Below are 27,327 nucleotides of genomic sequence, written 5' to 3' on the forward strand. Positions count from 1 at the left end.
TTAACATCAGGCCTTTCATTACATTTTGTTTTATCTGACATGTACTTTACTAGCATAAAAAGGTTGGAAGGAAATCTTGTTAGACTACCATAATTGAAGTGGTTTATGGTGACCTCAAAATGAGAGGCGTTGGCCAAAACAGTCATCAGTGATTGGATCATCCCTAACCAATCATAGTACCAAAGCCAATGACGAATTTTCAAAACGCCCAACCCATTGGTTTCTGAGACCAATCAGACGGTCTATAATAAATTTTCATTCTCAAAACCATCAGGGCCAGACTCATTCCAGAGAAGAAACTAACATCCGTGGGCGTGGCGTAGCATTTGGCTGGAGAAAGGAGTTTGGGTAGACAGGCAATGTTCTCCATTGGCTTACATACAACTGACAGAACGTGACGTACACAAAACGCTTGACCAATAGAAATACACGAGGATTATATCGCATATAAAGCCATGGGGTACCAACGTCTGAGAGTGAGTGCTTCATGTACTTTGATGCATTCAGGTGACGGCAGTGTACTCAGCAGGTGGTGCGTTCAAAAACAAAGCTGCGTCCATTAAGCGAAAAACACTGGAAAGCGCATCCTCCATTAGTGAAAAGACCTTACGTCAATTCTGAACTATGGAGCGCTCAAAACAGTGTCACGATAATGAAGCGGACAGTAAACCGACTACGAACGAAAGTTCTATTAATGGACACTTGGTAAAAAAAGACAACCAGATCTTGGTAGGCCTAGCTCAAGGGACGGGGACGGCCGGTGAGTCGAGTTCGCACACAGGGTCCTCGGTGGTAGAGGGCTGGAAGCATGAGCGCACCCGAAGTATGGAAGACAACGAGATCAACTTGCCTTGTCTTGCGGCTGCCTACACCACTATTCTCCGGGGGCTCGGGGAGGACCCGCAAAGACAGGGACTTCTAAAAACTCCGTGGAGAGCCGCTACTGCCATGCAGTTTTTCACCAAGGGCTACCAGGAGAAAATCATAGGTGAGTCAGTCGGAATGCCCATTTCCCCAAGTTGTCAACACTTTCCTATGTTGTAAAAAAGAAAGTGACCTTAAAACTAAACCTTTTAATTTACCTGAAATATAGACATTTAGATGTGATAGGCTACCGAACTCCAATCAAGAAGTCTGTTTTGGAAGGAGAAATATGCAATTTATTATGCTGATATAACTGTTATTAATATATATATATATATATATATATATTACTGTACCAGTCAAAAGTTTGTACACACCTACTCATTCAAGGGTGTTTCTTTATTTTTACTCTTTTATACATTGTAGAATAATAGTGAAGACATCAACACTATGAAATAACACATGGAATCATGTAGCTTGGCATTCTCTCAACCAGCTTCACCTGGAATGCTTTTTCAACAGTCTTGAAGGAGTTCCCACATATGCTGAGCACTTTTTGCTGCTTTTCCTTCACTTTGCGCTCCAATTAATCCCAAACCATCTCAATTGGGTTGTGGTCGGGTGATTGTGGAGGCCAGGTAATCTGATGCGGCACTCAATTACGCATCTTCTTGATCAAGTAGCCCTTACACAGCCTGGAAGTGTGTTGGGTCGTTGTCCTGTTGAAAAACAAATGATAGTCCCACTAAGCGCAAACCAGATGGACGACAACCCTTAAATGAGTAGGTGTCCAAACTTTTGATTGATACTGTATGTATGCACACTTCTTACATCCGTAGTCTATGGTCAGGTGTTTCAGAAGATGCTTAGCCGCACATTCAATTAACTTGATTGTTTTTTTGTAAAACAATGTTCAGTATAAGAGCTACAGATTCTTATTTAGAGCTGTGCAGTACAACATTTGAAATCATTATTGGCACTGGAGACAGGCTTCTCTCAAATGACCATAGTATGTGATTTAGAGAGGTTGAGTACAAAATAGTACATCAAGAAAAAAGGATGCACAATCTATGTTCAGCGTACATTCATAGACAAGTAACCCTACAATAAATGTTGTTTCTAATATTCTCTGTTGATGCACTTTTCCCTCATTTGTCTGTGAAACCTCTCTTTCTACACAATACCACTATTTCTGTCTACCCTTAGGAAACAGTTACCTTGCATATCCAGGCTCACCAAGTCCCCTGGTCATCCTTACCAGACTTTATTGGTTCTGTTCTCCACAGTTGGGACTGTTTTAGTGGTGGAGCTGGGGAGCTGCCCCTCGCAGTATTATTAACCCCCGCCCTCCCCCCACCAAAAACCCATCTGGAGTTGGTTTCGCGGGGAGCACTTTGAGGTTCTGTGTAATATGTTTGAGGAGACATACGGAGAGAATGTGTTAGTGACACTCATCCTCTCTAGCTGAAAAACATGCATCTTGGATAACTTGAGAATGCTTGGACCCTGTCTGGTTTATATGGACTCAATGCTCTTTCCCCACTGTTTGAGGTGTTGTGGGAGTGGTATGGAAACGTGAGGGGCCAAACCAAACAGTAAATCCAGCAAAAAGTGAAGCGTCACGACGAGTCACGAATGTGTGTTCAGGAGCACTGAAGCAAGTAGTATTCTCTACCTTTTTGGGTTAGCTCTTATTCTGCACCACCACTTTGTTTAAATGTGTAATGTCATTGAATTGAAGATTTTGAAGAGCTGACTAACTTCTATGGCCAGTTTCACAAACCCAGACTAAGCCTGGATGAAAAACAAAGGAGAATCTCAAAGAAGAATCTTCATTCCAAGTGCTTTTTAGTCCAGGAATAGGTTTAATCAGATTGCGGAAAACCTCAATAGGTGTCATATTCGCCTTGACACAGTGAGACAGTGGATATATGGATATACACTACACAAGTATGTGGACACCCCCTTCAAATGAGTGAATTTGGCTATTTCACCCATACCCGTTGCTGACAGGTGTGTGACATCGAGCACACCGCCATGCAATCTCCACAGACAAACAATGGCAGTACCGAAGAGCTGAGTGCCACCTTTCCAACAAGTTACAAATTTCTTCCCTGCTAAAGCTGCCATGGTCAACTGAAAGTGCTGTTATTGTGAAGTGGAAACTTCTAGGAGCAACAACGGCTCAGTTGCAAAATCGTAGGCGACACAGGCTCACAGAACGGAACCTCAGAGAGCTTGTAGCGTGTAAAAATCGCCAGTCCACGGTTGCAACACTCACTACCAAGTTCCAAACTACCTCTGGATGCAACGTCAGCACAATAACTATTCGTCGGGAGCTTCATGAAATGGGTTGAGCAGTGGAGATGTGTTCTCTGGAGTGAAGTGTGATTCATCACCATCTGGTAGTCCAACGGACAAATTTGGGTTTGGCGGATATCAGGTGAAGGCTACCTGCCCCAATGCATAGTGCCAACTGTACAATTTGGTGGAGGAGAAATAATGGTCTGGGGCTGTTTTTCATGGTTCGAGCTAGGCCCCTTAGTTCCTGTGACGGGAAATATTAACGCCACAGCATACAATGACATTCTAGATGATTCTGTGCTTCCAACTTTGTGGCAACAGTTGGAGGGGAAGGCCCTTTCCGTTTCAGCATTACAATGCCCCCATGCACAAAGTGAGGTCCATACAGAAATGGTTTGTCGAGATCGGTGTGGAATAACTTGACTGGCCTGCACAGAGCCCTGACCTCAACCCCATCGAACACCTTTGGGTTGAATGGGCCTGGCTCGCTGTCGGCGTTCCAAATCACCCAACATCAGTGCCCGACCTCACTAATGTTCTTGTGGCTGAATGAAAGCAAGTCCTCGCAGCAATGTTCCAACATCTAGTGGAAAGCCTTCCCAGAAGAGTGGAGGCTGTTATAGCAGCAAAGGGGGGACCAACTCCATATTAATGCCCATGATTTTGGAATTACATGTTCGACAAGCAGGTGTCCACATACTTTTGTGTATGTGTGAGACTGTGTGGTTGCTTGCACATGCCATGTGTGTTTCGTGTGTGTGCGCATTGTGTGTGTCTGTTTGTGTGAGCAAATAAGGGACTCGTTTTATGAGTGCCCAGGGCAGGGCGTACAGGATGTCAGTGTGAATAATGCAGAGCTGAACTGGTAGGTCTTACTTTTATAGGGTCTTCTAACTCCAACAGTGGACAGTCTCTTTCACTCACACACACACTTAGTTTCTACACATTCTCACTTATTCACAGAATTTCCACTAAAATCCCTCGATGCTGACCCAGACTTTGTCATTTCTGTGTGCTAATGAAAATAATGACTCATGTTTGTTGCGCAAGACGGGGTGTGTTAAAGGGTTCGTAGTGGAATGGAAATCTAGCCCTATGAGGCTCATTGTCCTTATTATTTTAATATAGTGCATTATAACATTTTGTTCATAGGGCATTATGACTAGGCTGTATAATTCCTTATCTAGTTGCTTATTAATTGCTTATCTAGATGTTTATGAGCAGTTATTATCACCTATGTCATGCATTATTATATATTTTGCAATAAATTCATTATGAAGCGGGTTCATGTTACTTCTCATTTATGCATTATGTTATGTGCTTATTATGCATAAGGAAGAAGGTATTCATAGGGAGAGATGCCATTCATGTTTATGTATGATGCTATCAACACATGAGATTCCAAGAAAAACCTGAATGGCATATCCTTCATAGCTGCATTTGAAGGCAGTAAGCAATATGCATATGTCACGTTCGAGTGACTCACTTTTGTCAAGTCGTTGACCATCGTTGGTCACCGCCTTTCAAAGTGTTGCTTTATAGGTATAAATTTGTCAGACTTGCAGTTTTTGATTGGTGCCGTTGCTTCTCACCAAGTGCACCATGCAGCCGTCACCTGCATTGTGGGATGCACTATTTGTCAACCAATCATTAAGGTGTTTCTTTCTCATTTAGGTGTTGATGCGAAGGGGCAGGGGGAGGACAGCACTGCTACAGGGGATTGAGAGAAAGGTAGTGAGGGAGGAAGGGAGAGAGAAAAAGGGAGATGGGGATAGAAAGCAGGTTGGCCACCAGCGCTTGACATCCTGACAATTTGTAATGTAGCCATAGTGACTGTGTGTGGTTTTTGTCTGAGATGAGTTGATGCTGATTTGATTTCCTGTTCTTTTGCTGTGTGTGTGTGTGTGTGTGTGTGTGTGTGTGTGTGTGTGTGTGTGTGTGTGTGTGTGTGTGTGTGTGTGTGTGTGTGTGTGTGTGTAACCAGACTGGTGAGGGGCAACTGCTCTCTGAACATCTGCTGCCCTTAGGTTGGTGAGATGAACTGGGGACGGTGCTCGATTCATATCAGTAGAGCTTTACCAAAAAAACACATACCGGGCTAGGAGAGAGACATTTGGAGTACTGCTTGAGTGGAAAACCCAAACAGTAGCACTGTTCCTTTAAGCACGGTCAAATATTATCATTAATGGACAGAACAATGTTCTTAATGACTTTATTCTAACCTACTGAACGTGTCAGAGAGCAGTGAATCTATGAAAGACCGTTACCTCCAATTGTCAATAAAGAAATCATAATATTCTAACAGTGATGTGAAATCAGCATTTGTTCATTTTGTTTTTTAACCAGTCTAGTGAAACTGCACTTGATATTCTAATAATTCTTATCCTATTCATCAGCCATACTCAACTGACGGTCCGGGGTCCAGATCCGGACCCAGAGCAGGTTCAATACAGACTGCGGATCCCAAAATAATAATTAAAAAATAAAATGTTAAAACATATATACAGTGCCTTGCGAAAGTATTCGGCCCCCTTGAACTTTGCGACCTTTTGCCACATTTCAGGCTTCAAACATAAAGATATAAAACTGTATTTTTTTGTGAAGAATTAACAACAAGTGGGACAAAATCATGAAGTGCAACGACATTTATTGGATATTTCAAACTTTTTTAACAAATCAAAAACGGAAAAATTGGGCGTGCAAAATTATTCAGCCCCTTTACTTTCAGTGCAGCAAACTCTCTCCAGAAGTTCAGTGAGGATCTCTGAATGATCCAATGTTGACCTAAATGACTAATGATGATAAATACAATCCACCTGTGTGTAATCAAGTCTCCGTATAAATGCACCTGCACTGTGATAGTCTCAGAGGTCCGTTAAAAGCGCAAAGAGCATCATGAAGAACAAGGAACACACCAGGCAGGTCCGAGATACTGTTGTGAAGAAGTTTAAAGCTGGATTTGGATACAAAAAGATTTCCCAAGCTTTAAACATCCCAAGGAGCACTGTGCAAGCGATAATATTGAAATGGAAGGAGTATCAGACCACTGCAAATCTACCAAGACCTGGCTGTCCCTCTAAACTTTCAGCTCATACAAGGAGAAGACTGATCAGAGATGCAGCCAAGAGGCCCATGATCACTCTGGATGAACTGCAGAGATCTACAGCTGAGGTGGGAGACTCTGTCCATAGGACAACAATCAGTCGTATATTGCACAAATCTGGCCTTTATGGAAGAGTGGCAAGAAGAAAGCCATTTCTTAAAGATATCCATAAAAAGTGTCGTTTAAAGTTTGCCACAAGCCACCTGGGAGACACACCAAACATGTGGAAGAAGGTGCTCTGGTCAGATGAAACCAAAATTTAACTTTTTGGCAACAGTTAATTATTATAAATTTTTGCAAATGTATTATAAATAAAAAAACAGAAGTACCATTTTTACATAAGTATTCAGACCCTTTGCTATGTGACTCGGAATTTAGCACGACGGAACACAGCTGAACACACCATCCCCACTGTCAAACATGGTGGTGGCAGCATCATTGTTTGGGCCTGCTTTTCTTCAGCAGGGACAGGGAAGATGGTTAAAATTGATGGGAAGATGGATGGAGCCAAATACAGGACCATTCTGGAAGAACCTGATGGAGTCTGCAAAAGACCTGAGACTGGGACGGAGATTTGTCTTCCAACAAGACAATGATCCAAAACATAAAGCAAAATCTACAATGGAATGGTTCAAAAATAAACATATCCAGGTGTTAGAATGGCCAAGTCAAAGTCCAGACCTGAATCCAATCGAGAATCTGTGGAAAGAACTGAAAACTGCTGTTCACAAATGCTCTCCATCCAACCTCACTGAGCTCAAGCTGTTTTGCAAGGAGGAATGGGAAATAATTTCAGTCTCTCGATGTGCAAAACTGATAGACATACCCCAAGCGACTTACAGCTGTAATCGCAGCAAAAGGTGGCGCTAAGTATTAACTTAAGGGGGCTGAATAATTTTGCACGCCCAATTTTTCAGTTTTTGATTTGTTAAAAAAGTTTGAAATATCCAATAAATGTCGTTCCACTTCATGATTGTGTCCCACTTGTTGTTGATTCTTCACAAAAAAATACAGTTTTATATCTTTATGTTTGAAGCCTGAAATGTGGCAAAAGGTCGCAAAGTTCAAGGGGGCCGAATACTTTCGCAAGGCACTGTATATTTGTTTTATTAGGAATTCAGTCAAATCTCATTTAATTTGTCACATGTGCCGAATACAACGGGTGTAGACTTTACAATGAAATGCTTGCTTACGAGCGCTTCCCATGGATGCAAAGAAATGTTTTTAATTTCCTGGCAGCCTATCTACTGAGGTTGGGTTGGAGTGGGAGGTAAAGTTACCATGGTAACATGGTGAGTGAGCAGAGGGTTTGACTTGTTGCTTTTAGGGTCTGCCTTGTTGTGGTTTTGCAGCTTGTCTGTGATTATTACAAAAAGAAAAATAGTAACACGAGGAATGAAGTACACAAGAATGAAGGGAGTATCAAGAATACAGGGAGTATCAGTACCAGATCAATGTATGAAGTAGATATGTACATAAAGGCAGGGTAAAGTGACTAGGAAGGATTGATGATGATGATGATGATGATATAATAATAAATAAACTGTGTGTGTGTGTGTGTGTGTGTGTGTGTGTGTATACACACTGTATATAGTCTTGTGAGTGGACATAGGGTCCGTGCAAGATGGGGTCAATGCAGATAGTCCGGCTAACCATCTAATGAACTATTTAGCAGTCCTATGGCTATTTAACAGTCTTATGGCTTGGGGGTAAAAGCTGTCTCGGAGCATATTGGTCCGAGAGCCGATGATACTGTCTGGGAAACGGTACCAGAGCAGAGTGAGCAGTCTGTGGTTTGGGTGGCTGTAGTCTTTGGCAATTTTACGGGCCTTCCTCTGACACCACCAGATATAGAGGTCCTTGGTGGCAGGGAGCTTGGCCCCCGTGATGTATTGGGTTGTCCGCAACACCCTCTGTAGCGCTTTGCGGTCGAGGGTGGTGCATTTGCCATACCAAGCAATGATTCAGCCAGTCAAGATGCTCTCGATGGTGCAGCTGTAGAACTTTTCTTTCAGCCTCCTGAGGGAGAAGACTATGTGGGGGTGTGTGGACTATTTTTAAGTCCTTAGTGATGTGGACTTTCTCATAGTAATTGAGTACCCCTGCTATACATTAACATTTAGTTAATTTAGCAGATGCTCTCATCCAATCAGCATATAGGCCTTGTCTGACTTATCAAACACTATGGCCTATGGTGAAACTACTGTTGTTGTTTAGTTTAGCCAGTGATCTCATCGCCATAGCGCCCAAACCGGCTGCTGCTTGTACAGACAAGTGGCAAAACCACATCAACAAGGCAGGACCCTAAAGCAACAAGTCAGACAGTCCACTCACTCACCATGTTACCATGGAAACTTTACCTCCCATTCCAACCCAACCTCTGTAGATAGGCGGCCAGGAAATTAAAAACCTCCGTCAGGGAGAAGGGAGGGCGCATCGTCACAAACAGATAAAAACCCATGGATTTATTTGAACAATGATATGAGCTCCGCTAGGAGAGAAAATGAAATAAAATGACAAACAGGAAGAGCGGTAGGGCTATATGGGAGTCGAGATATAATTACAATGTTTGCCAGATAAAAACAGCAGGCTTATGGAATGGAGGTAGAGTGAATGATTAGGTTGCCGAGGGCTGTCTGGTCTCGTCTGCTGCGCGTCTTGTTAAGTGTCTCGGAGCTGTATGGCGTCGACTCGATGGGCATGCACTCATCCGTCTCACTCTCTTTTTCTCTTTGCTTCCGCAGACGTGCTGAATGACGCAATCTTTGACGAGGACCACGACGAGATGGTGATCGTAAAGGACATTGACATGTTCTCCATGTGCGAGCACCACCTGGTGCCCATCTTTGGAAGGGTAACCTATTTGCACCCCAGACCCACACCAGTCCACGATGCACAATCTCCAATTATGGGGAATTTCTTCTAGGTTGGATCCTGCAATAAATCAACACACTCAAAATAAGGGTTTATACACATGTTTAACTCAGCGAAAGTGCTTCTCAGACAATCTTGTACACAACAAGGAGTAGGCCTACTTTCTATATTACCTTGGCTTGCATGGTTGATTTTTATACATTTTTGTGTGCGAGGTTGAAGTTGTAGGCCTAATTCTGTGGCTGAGGTGATGCCACAATTTGAAATAAAATAAATAGGCTACTGTACTCTCACGCCTAATACCCCACTGCTAAACACCCCAAATAAGTGCCCCATGTAGAAACATCCTCAGGGGCACTGATAAGGCCTTTGTCCACTGAGCCTGTAATTGAGCCCAGCTGTGATTAAACTACTGGCAAGGAAAAATGGCAACCGGCACTGACCAAAGTGGCATTCCAAATGGCACCCTATTCCCTGTATAGTACACTGTTTGTACTATATTGGCAATAGGATGCCATTTGGAACACACCCCAAATCAACTGAAATCCTGTCAGTGGGGCTTCAAGTGAGACACGGTTGCCTTTGTAAATTCTCCTGTTTTGACATTTTAGTACTGTAGACCTAGCATCCTCCCCTCTATTCTCCCCTCATCTTACCCTGCAGGTGTTTGCCATTTAAGACCAAAGAGGGAGGCCATTGATCCTTTCATATCCTTTTCACGGTGCAAATGTGCCGTGATGATAGCGGTAGCAAGTGTTATCCACTCTCTCTCTGGACAAATCAAATCAAATCAAATCAATCAAATCAAATTTTATTTGTCACATACACATGGTTAGCAGATGTTAATGCGAGTGTAGCGAAATGCTTGTGCTTCTAGTTCCGACAATGCAGTAATAACAAGTAATCTAACTAACAATTCCAAAACTACTGTCTTGTACACAGTGTAAGGGGATAAAGAATATGTACATAAGGATATATGAATGAGTGATGGTACAGAGCAGCATAGGCAAGATACAGTAGATGGTATCGGGTACAGTATGTACAAATGAGATGAGTATGTAAACAAAGTGGCATAGTATAGTATAAAGTGGCTAGTGATACATGTATTACATAAGGATACCGTCGATGATATAGAGTACAGTAAATACGTATGCGTATGAGATGAATAATGTAGGGTAAGTAACATTTATATAAGGTAGCATTGTTTAAAGTGGCTAGTGATATATTTACATCATTTCCCATCAATTCCCATTATTAAAGTGGCTGGAGTTGAGTCAGTGTCAGTGTGTTGGCAGCAGCCACTCAGTGTTAGTGGTGGCTGTTTAACAGTCTGATGGCCTTGAGATAGAAGCTGTTTTTCAGTCTCTCGGTCCCAGCTTTGATGCACCTGTACTGACCTCGCCTTCTGGATGATAGCGGGGTGAACAGGCAGTGGCTCGGGTGGTTGATGTCCTTGATGATCTTTATGGCCTTCCTGTGACATCGGGTGGTGTAGGTGTCCTGGAGGGCAGGTAGTTTGCCCCCGGTGATGCGTTGTGCAGACCTCACTACCCTCTGGAGAGCCTTACGGTTGAGGGCGGTGCAGTTGCCATACCAGGCGGTGATACAGCCCGCCAGGATGCTCTCGATTGTGCATCTGTAGAAGTTTGTGAGTGCTTTTGGTGACAAGCCGAATTTCTTCAGCCTCCTGAGGTTGAAGAGGCGCTGCTGCGCCTTCTTCACGATGCTGTCTGTGTGAGTGGACCAATTCAGTTTGTCTGTGATGTGTATGCCGAGGAACTTAAAACTTGCTACCCTCTCCACTACTGTTCCATCGATGTGGATAGGGGGGTGTTCCCTCTGCTGTTTCCTGAAGTCCACAATCATCTCCTTAGTTTTGTTGACGTTGAGTGTGAGGTTGTTTTCCTGACACCACACTCCGAGGGCCCTCACCTCCTCCCTGTAGGCCGTCTCATCGTTGTTGGTAATCAAGCCTACCACTGTTGTGTCGTCCGCAAACTTGATGATTGAGTTGGAGGCGTGCGTGGCCACGCAGTCGTGGGTGAACAGGGAGTACAGGAGAGGGCTCAGAACGCAACCTTGTGGGGCCCCAGTGTTGAGGATCAGCGGGGAGGAGATGTTGTTGCCTACCCTCACCACCTGGGGGCGGCCCGTCAGGAAGTCCAGTACCCAGTTGCACAGGGCGGGGTCGAGACCCAGGGTCTCGAGCTTGATGACGAGCTTGGAGGGTACTATGGTGTTGAATGCCGAGCTGTAGTCAATGAACAGCATTCTCACATAGGTATTCCTCTTGTCCAGATGGGTTAGGGCAGTGTGCAGTGTGGTTGAGATTGCATCGTCTGTGGACCTATTTGGGCGGTAAGCAAATTGGAGTGGGTCTAGGGTGTCAGGTAGGGTGGAGGTGATATGGTCCTTGACTAGTCTCTCAAAGCACTTCATGATGACGGATGTGAGTGCTACGGGGCGGTAGTCATTTAGCTCAGTTACCTTAGCTTTCTTGGGAACAGGAACAATGGTGGCCCTCTTGAAGCATGTGGGAACAGCAGACTGGTATAGGGATTGATTGAATATGTCCGTAAACACACCGGCCAGCTGGTCTGCGCATGCTCTGAGGGCGCGGCTGGGGATGCCATCTGGGCCTGCAGCCTTGCGAGGGTTAACACGTTTAAATGTCTTACTCACCTCGGCTGCAGTGAAGGAGAGACCGCATGTTTTCGTTGCAGGCCGTGTCAGTGGCACTGTATTGTCCTCAAAGCGGGCAAAAAAGTTATTTAGTCTGCCTGGGAGCAAGACATCCTGGTCCGTGACTGGGCTGGGTTTCTTCCTGTAGTCCGTGATTGACTGTAGACCCTGCCACATGCCTCTTGTGTCTGAGCCGTTGAATTGAGATTCTACTTTGTCTCTGTACTGGCGCTTAGCTTGTTTGATAGCCTTGCGGAGGGAATAGCTGCACTGTTTGTATTCGGTCATGTTACCAGACACCTTGCCCTGATTAAAAGCAGTGGTTCGCGCTTTCAGTTTCACACGAATGCTGCCATCAATCCACGGTTTCTGGTTAGGGAATGTTTTAATCGTTGCTATGGGAACGACATCTTCAACGCACGTTCTAATGAACTCGCACACCGAATCAGCGTATTCGTCAATGTTGTTATCTGACGCAATACGAAACATCTCCCAGTCCACGTGATGGAAGCAGTCTTGGAGTGTGGAGTCAGCTTGGTCGGACCAGCGTTGGACAGACCTCAGCGTGGGAGCCTCTTGTTTTAGTTTCTGTCTGTAGGCAGGGATCAACAAAATGGAGTCGTGATCAGCTTTTCCGAAAGGGGGGCGGGGCAGGGCCTTATATGCGTCGCGGAAGTTAGAGTAACAATGGTCCAAGGTCTTTCCTCCCCTGGTTGCGCAATCGATATGCTGATAAAATTTGGGGAGTCTTGTTTTCAGATTAGCCTTGTTAAAATCCCCAGCTACAATGAATGCAGCCTCCGGATAAATTGTTTCCAGTTTGCAGAGAGTTAAATAAAGTTCGTTCAGAGCCATCGATGTGTCTGCTTGGGGGGGGATATATACGGCTGTGATTATAATCGAAGAGAATTCTCTTGGTAGATAATGCGGTCTACATTTGATTGTGAGGAATTCTAAATCAGGTGAACAGAAGGATTTGAGTTCCTGTATGTTTCTTTCATCGCACCATGTCACGTTAGTCATAAGGCATACGCCCCCGCCCCTCTTTTTACCAGAAAGATGTTTTTTCCTGTCTGCGCGATGCGTGGAGAAACCTGTTGGCTGCACCGCTTCGGATTGCGTCTCTCCAGTAAGCCACGTTTCCGTGAAGCAAAGAACGTTACAGTCTCTGATGTCCCTCTGGAATGCTACCCTTGCTCGGATTTCATCAACCTTGTTGTCAAGAGACTGGACATTGGCAAGAAGAATGCTAGGGAGTGGTGTGCGCTGTGCCCGTCTCCGGAGTCTGACCAGAAGACCGCCTCGTTTCCCTCTCTTTCGGAGTCGTTTTTTTGGGTCGCTGCATAGGATCCACTCCGTTGTCCTGTTTGTAAGGCAGAACACAGGATCCGCGTCGCGAAAAACATATTCTTGGTCGTACTGATGGTGAGTTGATGCTGATCTTATATTCAGTAGTTCTTCTCGACTATATGTAATGAAACCTAAGATGACCTGGGGTACTAATGTAAGAAATAACACGTAAAAAAACAAAAAACTGCATAGTTTCCTAGGAACGCGAAGCGAGGCGGCCATCTCTGTCGGCGCCGGAAGTAGATCACACACACGGGTCGTTTTTGTCTTTGTGGTGTGTGTTAGTTTGTCAGGCGCTGGCTGTCAGAAGGCCACATTACTGTTGTCATCACAAGTGTTAGTCGCCTCTTATCAACACACTTATATATTTCCCCGCGCATCTATCTGAGCCGATCGCCGAGCGCTATAATGACTCACCGATTTCTGCCCGCGAGCTCAGGGCTAGATTAAAAATAATATTTTTTTAGCGCGTCCAGTCAGTCGTCTTTTAACGCTTTTAGTGTCTCTTATCACCTAACAACAAGGTGGTATTTGTTTTCATTGAGCTATGCTGTTAGGCCTACTTTTACACCACATACCTTTGAAAAACCATGATGCCCATATCTGATCCCCACTTTTAATCAAACGTGAATCCCTTTTTTTCAAAGTGAAGATTTTTCTTCATTTTTAAAATTCACCCTGTTCAGAAATGCATTTTATCACTACCTAGCAAAAAGAGAGGGAGAAAAGAGTAGGAGGGGAAATCCTTGCATTCATGCCCTTTCTCTCTGCCTGTTTCAGCACATTGCTGCTGACATTTGAGTGGAGGGTGGGTGGGGAATGGGTGGAGGGAGGGAGGGAGGGGGTATTTAGCCTTCCAGTCATGCAGTAGCAGGCTCACCAGCTGGATGGGGAGGAGAGTCGAGCTCAATCCTCTTCAGAGCTTTCATCTGCTGCTTATTTATCCATGGTGCAGACGTGACTCCCTTACCTCCCCTTCACTTCTCCGATGGCCTTTAGATAAATGTTGCCTTTTGTCTTTGCTTCTTATGATTCTTATCTTTCCCACGCAGCAGCCCATCAAGGTGGAAAGCAAATGTTCAGCTTGCCTTCATCACGTGATGAGAACTTGTTGAGAAGAAATGTGTTCGCTCACTGAGCTAATGCCTAGGCTTTAGCTCAGCGGGCTAACAGTCTTCTTATACACAGAAGACATGGGGTGGAATCCATTGAGTCATATCCAGCCCACTTCAAACACTGAGATATACTGTACATATCATGCCAGTTGGGTCTGTTTGTCAGTGCAGAATTTGGGACAACATGATTTACTGTCTGTTGTTGTGAATATGCTATAATTCGGAAGTTGGCCATCATTAATGGCAGAATTGGTCTCTCTTCTCTCCCCCAGGTCCATATAGGCTACCTCCCCAATAAGAGGGTGCTGGGCCTCAGCAAGCTGGCCAGGTAAGTGTATGGAAAGTGTAATAGTGTATTTGCTATTGTGATATGAAATAAAATGGAATGGATGTCGCAAAAAGCTACTTAATTTTTCAATTGCAGTAAAAATTATTTTGAACAAAGGGGATAGTGTACTGAGACTTTCGACTTAACAGCCTTCTTCAGTGTGGATATCGTTAGCTATTGATGTTCTTGACAGTATACCAGGGAACCGCACCAAGGTATGGAATTCCTATGACAAAAAATCCTAACAGTAGGGTTGGATATTGGGAAATTGGAGGGATTGGGATTACCTAGACTCAATCCATGTGTGCAGTATCATGTACGAATATGTAATCTGTTCCTAGACAGTCCTTCAGGCAATACAGTACAATATGGTCACCTATTAGATAATAGGAACTACAACACTGTGATGAACTAAGAGGCTGACTCATGTTGTAGCCCAGAGAGCTGGACCTGGGTTTAGTGGGTTAGCTATACATTAGCTTCTACAGTGTAGCGTTCGTGTAGCATAGCAGTAGTGTTTGCTGTGAGGCTGTTTAGGTGGAGAGGCCACTCAGGGTGGAACCTTAAGCTGATTAGGAGTGTGTATGTGACGAGAGGATTCTGATCCCATCTGACCCAATACCTGAGGCTTAGCCCCTTTCACTAATACATACTCTTACTTCCCTTCCCCACCCATGTGGCCATGGTGTCTATGCCACACGCAGCTACGCAGGCACACACGCTGATACACCAGTGCTCACCATACAAAACACAATACCAGCAATACTTTTATTTTGGAGAGTACACTTCAGGTAATGGCACTGGCATGTATAGCGAGCGGTAAACTGTTTTACGGGCTCCTGACCAAAAATATTGTGCTAATCTTAACTTTTTTTTATACATAATGTTTCCGCCATTGTTTCCTATGACCGAAAAGAGCTTCTGGACTTCAGAAATGTGATCACTAACCTCTGATTTGGATGAAGAATTCTACTTCAATGACCTACTGCTCAACCAGGACCAGGCCCTAATCCCAGACACTCGAAAGAGGAAAAGACGTTCCAGACCGACGTGGGGGCACTCTGATGAAAGCAGAGAGTGAATAAACCACCCCTACCCTCTGTTCTATCTGCGAATCACTGTAGAACAAACTAGACGAGCTCTGTTCAAAAGTATCCTATCAACGGGACCTGAAGAACTGTGGCTGAACGAGGACATGGTTATTATAAAGCTAGCTAGTTTTTCTATGCATCGGCAAGACAGAACGGCAGTGTCTCGTAAACTCAAGGGTGGGTGGGGTGTGTCTTTTTATAAAAAAAAATAATAATTGTGATATCCAATTGAGTTCCAATTACAATCTTGTCTCATCACTGCAACTCCCCAACGGTCCATTAACAAAAGCTGGTTCGCGATCTCTAATATCAAGGAGTTAGAATAACTCAAGATAAGCTGTAATACTATTATAATAATAATAATAATAATACTATTTACCCAGCGTTTATTTCTATTTTTCGTAGCTGTCTATTTACCACCACAAACCGATGCTAGCACTAAGACCGCACTCAACGAGCTATATAGGGCCATAAGTCAACAAGAAAATGCTCATCCAGAGGCAGCGCTCCTAGTTGCTGGTTATTTTAATGCAGGAAAACTCAAATCCATTTTACTTAATTTCTACCATGTCACCTGTGCAACTAGAGGGGGAAAAAACTCCAGATCACCTTTACTCCACAAACAGAGACTCATACAAAACTCATCCTCCATTTGACCATAACTCTTATCATTCTGATTCCTGCTTACAAGCAAAAACCCCAAAAGGCAGTACCAGTGACACGCTCAATTTGGAAGTGATCTGATTAGGTGAATGCTAAGCTTCAGGACTGTTTTGCTTGCACAGACTGGAATATGTTCTGGGATTCATCCGATGGCATTGAGGAGTGCGCCACATCAGTCACTGGCTACATTAATAAGTGCATTGGCGATGTCGTCTCCACAATGACGATACGTACATACCCCAACCAGAAGCCATGGATTTCAGGCAACATCCCCCATGAGCTATAGGCTAGAGCTGCCGCTTTCAAGGAGTGGGACACTGACATGGACGCTTATAAGAAATCCCACTATCATACTATACCGGCTCTGACACTCGTCTGATGTGGCAGGGCTTGCAAACTATCACGGATTACTAAGGGAAACCCAGACATGCGCTTCCCAATGACACACGCCTACCAGACGAGCTAAATGTCTTCTATGCTTGCTTTGAGGCAAGCAACACTGAACCACGCGTGAGAGCACCATCTGTTACGGACGACTGTGTGATCACGCTCACCGCAGCCGACGTGAGTCAGACTTTTAAACAGGTTAACATTCTCAAGGCTGCAGACGGATTACCAGGACGCGTACTCGGAGCATGCACTGATCAGTTGGCAAGTGGCTAAACTCACATTTTCAACCTCTCCCAGTCTGTAATACCTACATGTTTCAAGCAGACCACCATAGTGCCTGTGCCCAAGAACGCCAAGGTAACCTGTCTAAACTATCACCCCATAGCATTATCGCCCCATACCATTAAATATTTTGAAAGGCTGGTCATGGATCACATCAGCAAATTCATCCAAGACCAATTTCTGAAAATGTTAAATAGTGAAACATTAAAGTTATCTTTTTTAGATAAATTATTTGGGGACGTGAATATGTTGGTATAATTTTATTAAAACACACTGTTTTGCAATGAAGGTCTACAGTACTCTCTGCGTGTAGCCGGAGGACAGCTCATTTCTGTCCTGCTCTGGGTAGATTGACTTCAATACAAAACTTTAGGAGGCTCATGGTTCTCACTCCATTAACTTACACAGTAATTATGACAACTTCCAGAGGACGTTCTCCAACCTATCAGAGCTCTTGCAGCATGAACATGACAAGTTGTCCACCCTATCAAAGGCCTACCCCGGTCAAACCCTCCCCTATCATGGGTGACGCTGGGCCAATTGTGAGCCACCCTATGGGACTCCCGATCACAGCCGGTTGTGATACAGCCCGGGATCGAACCAGGGTCTGTAGTGACACCTCTAGCACCGCAATGCAGTGCCTTAGATCACTGCGCCACTTGTCATAACCTGTCATAATATGGTCATACCACTCATGACCCATATTTATCCCTGTTAGGACATTTTGCGTTATTGTATGGCTGGTTATGACGCCTACATAAGTGTCAAAACCCACATTTATTCTAATATTTTTTTCCCTGCCAAGAAGTTTCCTTTCGTTTCTTAAATCCTTTGTTATATTCTGCATTTTTTTAAATAACTTATAGAAAATACACTTTATGACACTGTCATGAAGCATTATGACCATCCTGTGTCATCCTTGGACTAAGAAAATACACTTTATGACACTGTCAAGAAGCATTATGACCAGAATTATATAAGCCAGATAGGCCTATCACCTACATACCCTCTTTTTGACTGATATAAGGGCGTCTTGTCCTGCTTCTGAAATCTGCTCCTGCATTCATCCCAGTCATCGGCAACAGAGCATTAGGGTACAGTAGGTGCATGTCTGACATCAATGTGTGCGCAATTGCAATTACTTTCGGAGTACGACAGTAAAAGACAAACAAAACTTCAGAACGGGAAGCAATAGAAATAGCGGTCATAGAACAGCTCTACCCCTTCTTAGACTTGCTTTCAATGATATTGACAGATCTATACTGGGCAAAAAATATAAATGCAACATGTAAAGTGTTGGTCCCATGTTTCATGAGCTGAATTAAACGATCCCAAAAATGTTCCATACACACAAAAAGCTTATTTCTCTCATTTTGTGCACAAATATGTTTACATCCCTGTTATTTCTACTTGGCCAACAGATAGATATCCACAGATACACCTCCAATTGACTCAAATTATGTCAATCAGAAGCTTCTAAAGCCATAACATATTTTTCTGGAATTTTCCAAGCTGTTTAAAGGCACAGTCAATTTAGTGTATGTAAACTTCTGGCCCACTGAAAAATGAGTTTTAATGACTCCAACCTAAGTGTATGTAAACTTCTGACTTAAACTGTATATTTACTATGATGTTAGCTAATATGGTGAGAACTATTTAGCGGTTTGGCTTGGATTATTATTATTTTTTTGCCTGGTCACAGACTAGCGAATAGCCTCCACTGACTCACACATACTTACACTGACACCCAAACACATACACTACCGTTCAGAAGTTTGGGGTTACTTAGAAATGTCCTTGTTTTTTAAAGAAAAGCAAAAAATGTTTGCCCATTTAAAATAACATCAAATCGATCAGAAATACATTGTTAATGTTGTAAATGACTATAAATTCTTGTTCTGAGAAATTAAGGCTATTCCATATGAGAAATTGCCAAGCAACTGAAGATCTCGTACAACGCTGTGTACTACTCCCTTCACAGAACAGCGCAAATTGGCCCTAACCAGAATAGAATGAGGAGTGGGAGGCCCCGGTTCACAACTGAGCAAGAGGACAAGTACATTAGTGTGTCTAGTTTGAGAAACAGACGGCTCACAAGTCCTCAACTGGCAGTTTCATTAAATAGTACCCGCAAAACACCAGTCTCAACGTCAACAGTGAAAAGGCTCCGGGATGCTGGTCTTTTGCACATTCACCCTCTGAATGGCAAGCATGCATGCATACATACCATGTCTCAAGGCTTAAAAATCCTTCTTTAACCTGTCTCCTCCCTTTCATCTGCACTGTTTGAAGTAGATTTAAACAAGTGGCATCAATAAGGGATCATAGCTTTCATCTGGTCAGTCTGGAATGGAAAGATTACGTGTTCCTAATGTTTTGTACACAGTGTATAGTCATGTTATTTTTATTCATTATTCACTGTGTTTATTCCTCGTGTGGCTATATTTTTATAAAAAATATATAACTCTGCATTGTTGGATATGGACCTGCAAGAAAGCATGTCACTGTTAGTCTACACCTGTTGTCTACGAAGCATGTGACGTATACAATTTTATAAGAATTGAGCTCTGAAAGGCGTGGCACCCAAAATGTGCTTCATTGAGATGGATGCAACAGTTTTATCCCTTCATATCGATGCATCTGCCCATTTGAAAGTCTTCGTAATCCTCTTGTTCTGTGGCATTTTGCTGAGCCAAGTGATGGAACTGCAGGGATAGGAGAGGTCATGTTTGTAAAAGAGCATTGGGTCAAAGGGGAAGGTATGTCAGGCTATGATGAGGCTAGCGTGATCCACTGCTCTGCTACTCAGATTGACTCACTGGAGGTTGGAACTTGCCACTGGTTGTCAGTGTGACTGCCACAGAATACCACACACTCGAAACACGAAAATCACCAGAATTTGATCTCTCAGCAGGAAATTAAAACTTGTAGTCTATTCAAGGTTTCTAAAGTTTGTAATTTTTACTTTAAAATGTCAGACTTGATTTCCTTATACGAACAATGTATCAACCACTACAATTTAAAAAATATATATAATTCACATTTCCTGCTGTAGTAAACTGGCTAAAATTAAGTTCCTACATCTGTATGCACAGTGGCTTCAGAAAGTATTCACACCGCTTTACTTATTCCACATTTTGTTGTTACAGCCTGAATTTAACATTTATTACATTTAGTAAAAAATAAAATAAATACAAAATTACATTAATTAAAAATGAAAAGCTGAAATGTCTTGAGTCAACTATTTAACCCCTTTGTTAGGGCAAGCCTAAATAAGTTCAGGAGTAAAAATGTGCTTAACAAGTCACATTTATTTTAACCTTTTATTTAACTAGGCAAGTCAGTTAAGAACAAATTCTTATTTACAATGACGGCGTATCCCTGCCAAACCCAGGCGACGCTGGGCCAATTGTCCGCCACCCAATGGGACTCCCAATCACGGCCGGATGTGATACAGCCGATACATAATAAATTGCTTGGATTGACGCTGTGTGAAATAATAGTGTTTAACATGATATTTGAATAACTACCTCATCTCTGTTCCCCACACATACAATTATCTGTAAGGTCCCTCAGTTGATCAGTGAATTTCAAACACACGTTTAACCTCAAAGACCAGAGAGATTCACCAATGCCTCACAAATAAGGGCACCTATTAGTAGATACAAAAATAAATAATTAATAGCAGACATTGAATATCCCTTTTGAGCATGATGACGTTATCAATTACACTTTGGATGGGGTATCAATACACCCAGTCACTACAAAGACACAGGCGTCTTTCCTAACTCCGTTGCCGTAGAGGAAGATAGCTGTATAACAGTATTGCTTCCATTTCTCTCCTCGCCCCTACCTGGGCTCAAACCAGGGACCCTCTGCAGGGGAAACAACTACTTCAAGGTCTCAGAGCGAGTGACGTCACCGATTGAAATGTTACTAGCGCGCACCCAGCTAACTAGCCAGCACACCAGTTACTCACCCTCCTTTTCCGCAGAAACCAGTGATCTGGGTCAACAGCATCAATGTAACAGTTTTGCTTCCGTTCCTCGCCCCGAACCAGCACACATAGACAACAGTCACACTCAAAGCACCCATCGCGCCACAAAAGTTTCCCTTGGCTTGGCAACTACTTCAAGGTCTCAGCAAGTGACGTCACCGATTTGAAACGCTACTAGCGCGCACCCCACTTACTAGCTAGCCATTTCACACTGGTTTTCAACCGCTCAAGGATTTCACCATGAGGCCAATGGTGACTTTGAAACAGTTACAGCGTTTTAATGGCTGTGATGGGAGAACTGAGGATGCATCAACAACATTGTAGTTACTCCACAATGCTAACCTAATTGACAATGACAAGAAAGAAGCCTGGACATAATACAAATATTCCAAAACGTGTCCTGTTTGCAACAAGGCACTAAAGAAATACTGCAAAAAAATTGGCAAAGCAATTAACTTTTTGTCCTGAATACAAAGTGTTCCACTCTCCATATTTTCAAGCATAGTGGTGGTTGCATCATGTTATGCGTATGCTTGTAATCTTTAAGGACTAGGGAGTTTTTCAGGATAAAAAAGAAACGGAATGGAGCAAAGCACAGGCTAAAACCTGGTTGTGTCTGCTTTCCACCAAACACTGGAAGATGAATTAATCTTTCAGCAGGACAATAACCTAAAACACAAGGCCAAACCTACACTGGAGTTGCTTACCAAGAAGACGGTGAACGTTACGTAGTGGCCAAATTAGTTTTGAATTAAATCTATGAAAAAATCTGAAAAATGGTTGTCTATCAATGATCAACAACCAATGTGACACAGAGCTTGAATAATTTTGAAAAGGATAATGGGCAAATGTTGCACAATCCAGGTGTGGGAAGTTCTTAGACATAAAGACACAGCTGTAATCACTGCCAAAGGTGCCTCTACAAAGTATTGACTCCGGGGTGTGAATACTTATGAGATATTTCTGTATGTGTTATTTCTAATACATTTGCAAAAAAAATCTACAAACATGTTTTCACTTTGTCACTGTGTAGTTGGTTGAGGGGTAAAAAATTATTTATCCATTTTGAATTCAGGCTGTAACACAACATGTGGAATAAGTCAATGGGTGCGAATACTTTCTGAAGGCACTGTATGTGGACTTGTGGCTTATTTAAACCAAAGACTCATTGCAGAAGGTACACAATAAAAATAGCCCTTTCTTTATTTTTTTTTTACCCAATATTCATATTAAATCACAACATTTATTATGGGACTATTACTGATAGATGCATCCAAAGATTTCCCAGTGTATTGTGTATGCAAAAATTGGATGGATTTGATTGAGTCTGTTATTTAAACAAACAAATTACAACAGCTCTTAGAAACTTCACCCTGTCCAAACCAATACAAATCAACCTATTTGAGTGACACTGTAAAGTGTGACCTCTGTTGTGAAGAGCTCTCAGGTCTCTTTCTAGTTTCCACTCTGTCCCTGAAGAATGTGTAATCCCTCTTTGACAATGTAAGCCTATTTGCCTCACTGTAAATCTTACCACTTGGGTGTTCTCATGTAAATGAAAGTTTTTTCCCAATGCCTTTTCCCCTAATCTCTCCCCAGGATTGTTGAAATCTACAGCCGTCGACTGCAAGGTATTTCCAGACATATAACAATCAATTTATACTTTCGGGAGTTGATGGACAATAAAGTGAACTAGAGTTTTTATTCTGTCTCAAAGACAACATTTGTGTATTTTTTTTTAGGACTTGTCATTCGTGTATACTTACACTGTATAAACCATAGTAACAACTTATTAATTGCATTCAAATTCAAATCGTGCATTATTTTTATTCCCACATTGTCCTTTTTCGAGATGGTCAGTTGGTTGACAGCCTGGTAAGTGTTGTTACTTAGAACAAACGGTAACCTGCCATGAACCTGCCATGTCATGGTCGATCATGTCAGATATCATGTTTGACTTTGCTCTCTGACTTGGACCGTGTTTATCTGTCTGTTCTCTTTCAGTTCAAGAGCGGTTGACCAAACAAATTGCTGTGGCGATCACTGAAGCTCTGCAGCCTGCCGGGGTGGGCGTCGTCATTGAGGCAACGTATGTCTCTTTCTCTCTTTTCCCTCACCACTGATATTAAAAGCCCCATACATTAAAGATGCACTATGGAAAAATGTGGCTTGAATGTTAGCTGTATGGTGTATACACATTCATATGAACAAATCCTTAGTTTTAGGAAAACAAATATGCCCTTTCTCTTCCCAATGAGGTAGTTTCTGGGCAATATCTGTCCAGTCAAGTCTATCCACAGAGGCAAAAGTACCTTATTGCCAATGCAATAATGTCAGTCAAAACACAAACACACATAAATGAAACCAAATATATTGTGCAAGGTCATATCTGGATAATCTTCAATGAGTCACTAACAGGACATTTCTCATACACCCACATCTAATAACTACAGCTAAAAGAAAAAGTATGTTAACCCTTTGAAATGACCTGGATTTCTGCATAAATTGGTTATCAAATTTGATCGGATCTAAGTCACAACAATAGACCAACAGTGTGCTTAAACTAATAACACACACATTATTGTATTTCATTCAGTGTAGGTTGGAAAAAGTATGTGAACCCCTAGGCTAATAACTTCTCCAAAAGCTAATTGGAGTCAGGAGTCAACTAACCTTATTTCCCTCACCAACTTTAAACATCAACTATCTGAGCAGCTAACCGATCGCTGCAGCTGTACATAGTCCATCTGTAAATAGCCCACCTAATCTATCTACCTCATCCCCATACTGTTTTATTTTATCTACTTTTATGCTCTTTTGCACACCAGTATCTCTACTTGCACATCATCATCTGCTCATTTATCACTCCAGTGTTAATCTGCTAAATTGTAACTATTCGCTCCTATGGCCTATTATTGCCTACCTCCTCATGCCTTTTGCACACACTGTATATAGACTTTATTTTTTCTACTGTGTCATTGATTTGTTTGTGTTATTGGCTTGTTTATTGTTTACTCCATGTGTAACTCTGTGTTGTCTGTGTCACACTGCTTTGCTTTGCCAGGTCACAGTTGCAAATGAGAACTTGTTCTCAAATAGCCTACCTGGTTGAATAAAGGTGAAAAAAAGAAAAGAAAAAACCTGGAGTCCAATCAATGAGATGAGATTGGAGATGTTGGTTAGAGCTGCTTTGCCCTATAGAAAACACTCACAACATTTGAGTTTGCTATTCACAGGAAGCATTGCCTGATGTGAACCATGCCTTGAACAAAAGAGATCACAGAAGACCTAAGATTTAGTATTGTTGACTTGCATAAAGCTAGAAAGCGTAACAAAAGTATCTCTAAAAGCCTTGATGTTCATCTGTCCCACGGTAAGACAAATTGTCTAAAAATTGAGAAAGTTCAGCACTGTTGCTACTCTCCCTAGGAGTAGCCATTCTCTGTGGACAGATTAAACTAAAGTTGCATTGTTTGGAAGGAACACACAACACTGTGTGGAGAAAATCCAGGTATTTCCAAAGGGTTCACATACTTTTTCTTGCCACTGTATAACACCAATGTATAATGATGCATTTTGCCTCTCCTCCATTCTTCCTGCATAGTCACATGTGCATGGTGATGAGGGGGGTGCAGAAGATGAACAGCAAGACTGTGACCAGCACCATGCTGGGGGTGTTCCGGGAGGACCCCAAGACACGGGACGAGTTCCTCACCCTCATCAGGAGCTGAGAGGGACGACCGGCCCACAAACCTGCTGCACAGCCCAACTCGGATCCACTCTCCCTGTCGCCTGGTTGGAGCAGCAGCCGGCACACAGCAATTTCTGTACAAAGCCTAGAGTCCGGGCTTGGTGGGTGTGTGTGCGTTGTGTGTGTGTGTTTTATTCCTCCACCCCCTTCCAAATCATCACATGGTCACTTGACATAGCCGTGTATGTATTACTTAATGCTGTCTGCCAGGTGGCAGGCTTAACCTAAAAAACACTAATCATTGAGCCAGTGTTTTTATGGTTGCTTAATTTTGTCCTTTATTTTTTTATTTACTTTTAATAAGATTGAACTACCAATTACAGTAAAGATACTTACACCGACATAGGAACATCCTAATATTAAAAACAATTGATCAATCTTGTTTTTTACTTTTATCCTGATATATTTTTGCAATATATTTTTATCCATGTAAACTAGGACCATAGGGTTTTAATTCCAAAACTGACATATCTGTAAAGCGGAAGCATTATAGATTCCGCGATATAAATTAAGGTAATTTTGCATTTGAGCCGACATACACTGAGTGTAAAAAAACAACTTTAAGAACTGCTTTTTCCATGACAGACTGACCCGGTGAATCCAGTTAAGATATGATCCCTTATCGATGTCACTTGTTAAATCTACTTCAATCAGTGTAGATGAAGGGAAGAAGAACGGATAAATAATTATTTTTAAGCCTCGAGACAATTGAGAATGTGTGCCATTCAGACATTGAATGGGCAAGACAAGATTTAAGTGCCTTTGAACAGGGTATGGCAGTAGGTGCCAGGCACACCGGTTTTGTTGTGTCAAGAACGGCAACGCTGCTGGGCTTTTCACGCTCGACAGTTCCAAGAATGGTCCACCACCCAAAGGACCTCCAGACAACTTGACACAACTGTGGGAAGCATTGGAGTCAACATGGGCCAGCATCCCTGTGGAACGCTTTCGACACCTTGTAGAGTCCATGCCCTGACGAATTAAGGCTGTTCTGAGGGAGGGGGGGTGCACTCAACTCAACTCGCTCTGCGTGTGCTCACTGCTCATTGATTGTCTGTATTGTAATTGTTTTTAAAAACCTGCCCAGGGACTGCAGTTGAAAATTAGCCAGTTGGCTGAAACCGGCACTTTTACAGAAACGTTGATCAATGTGCACTGTCCCATAAAAATAAACTCAAACTCAATAGGAAGGTGTTCTTAATGTTTTTTACACTCATTGTATGCAGCGTTTACCGTGAATGTTGTCTCCGCTAAAGCAGGAACATTGTCTTTAAATGTCAATTTATGGATTACTATAATCATATGTATTTAACCTTGCCTTATGCCAAACCTATTCAAGTGTGGTAAGTGCCCTTTTCACATGGCATCATATTCCCGCTCAAGCCAAATGCTTCAAACCCATTCGTCAAACAATTATCACTTAGGTCTATCTGTCAGCCTATCAGAAGGACCAGTCCCGGTCTACTGTACTTGTCATTAACTAATACACAAAGGGGGAGCAACATACACTCATACAAATTTGGTAGCTACTGCTCCAGGTACTGTATACTGCACCCTTCAACTTCAGGAAACCAACAATGATGGGTTAATGAACATGTTAACTGGAGTTCAAATGATGTGATGTAATGTTGCTGTTAGGTTTGATTGTTGTATTTGTCTGTGACAAAAGTTTCCAAAGGTGCAGTTACAATGACTAGATGGTAACTGGATAGTGCAATGAAGGATGATTTAGATGGCACCAAACGGTGTCCATAATAGGACAAGCCCGGTCAGGAGTTGTCAGAGGCTGGCCTAATATGGACACTGTACATTATTCGCCAATAGTCACACTATTGTAGGTATCACAATAGCGCAAAAGGTACATATTGACAAATGTGGCTCTCTCTGTATCCCTCAAGTGTGCATTTCAGAATTCAGTCTCTATTGGGCACCACTAGCTTCGTATCTGTAAGTCGTGTAGGTCTGTGTGCGTTTTTAATTTTGTGTGTAATCTACAAGTGTATTTTCTAAAATTGTTGAGGGCCAGCCTAGTATATATTCCGCTGACCTCTATCTTGAGAAGCCTTACTTTTTTTTGGAGGAGAATTCACTTCCACCCAATGAATTCGAAGAGACTAGAGGTAGGAGTCTCACCTCTTGGTAAAGGAACACATCACCTCTGTTAACCTTCTAATGTCAACTCTGAATATATCTATGTATGGGAGTGTATAAATGTTGCAGATTTCTATTAGACTTTTTAAATGTCAAAATATGCTGCACTTGAGTACAGTACAATGCTCTTTGCAATGTCACGTATACTGTATGTTGCATTTGCATATCTGTGAGTGCATTCTCTAATATTAGGCTCTTCTCTCTTCAGCAGGGATATTAAAATATAGTAACATTTGAAAAATGTTCAGTAGCTAGGTTTCCATCCAATTGGCGAAATATTTTTATGTGAATATTCAAAAATCACAGCAGAGATGTTTACAAGAAATTGACTTGTTGTAGATAAAATAAAAGCTGTGCGTGATGACCGTGCACATGAAAATAA

General features: G+C 42.5%; 1 protein-coding gene across 1 annotated transcript; it reads left to right on the plus strand.

The window, feature by feature from the left end:
* Positions 1-472: 472 nt before the first annotated feature.
* LOC139374943 (GTP cyclohydrolase 1-like) lies at positions 473-27,327 on the plus strand. The gene is made up of 6 exons (XM_071116203.1): positions 473-988; positions 9,016-9,125; positions 14,565-14,620; positions 22,643-22,674; positions 23,048-23,132; positions 24,648-27,327. The coding sequence occupies exons 1-6, from the start codon at positions 625-627 to the stop codon at positions 24,772-24,774; spliced, it is 774 nt and encodes a 257-aa protein (XP_070972304.1). The 5' UTR covers positions 473-624; the 3' UTR covers positions 24,775-27,327.

The sequence above is a fragment of the Oncorhynchus clarkii genome, chromosome 19 (genome assembly GCF_045791955.1).
Source record: "Oncorhynchus clarkii lewisi isolate Uvic-CL-2024 chromosome 19, UVic_Ocla_1.0, whole genome shotgun sequence".
NCBI classification, from domain to species: Eukaryota; Metazoa; Chordata; class Actinopteri; order Salmoniformes; family Salmonidae; genus Oncorhynchus; species Oncorhynchus clarkii.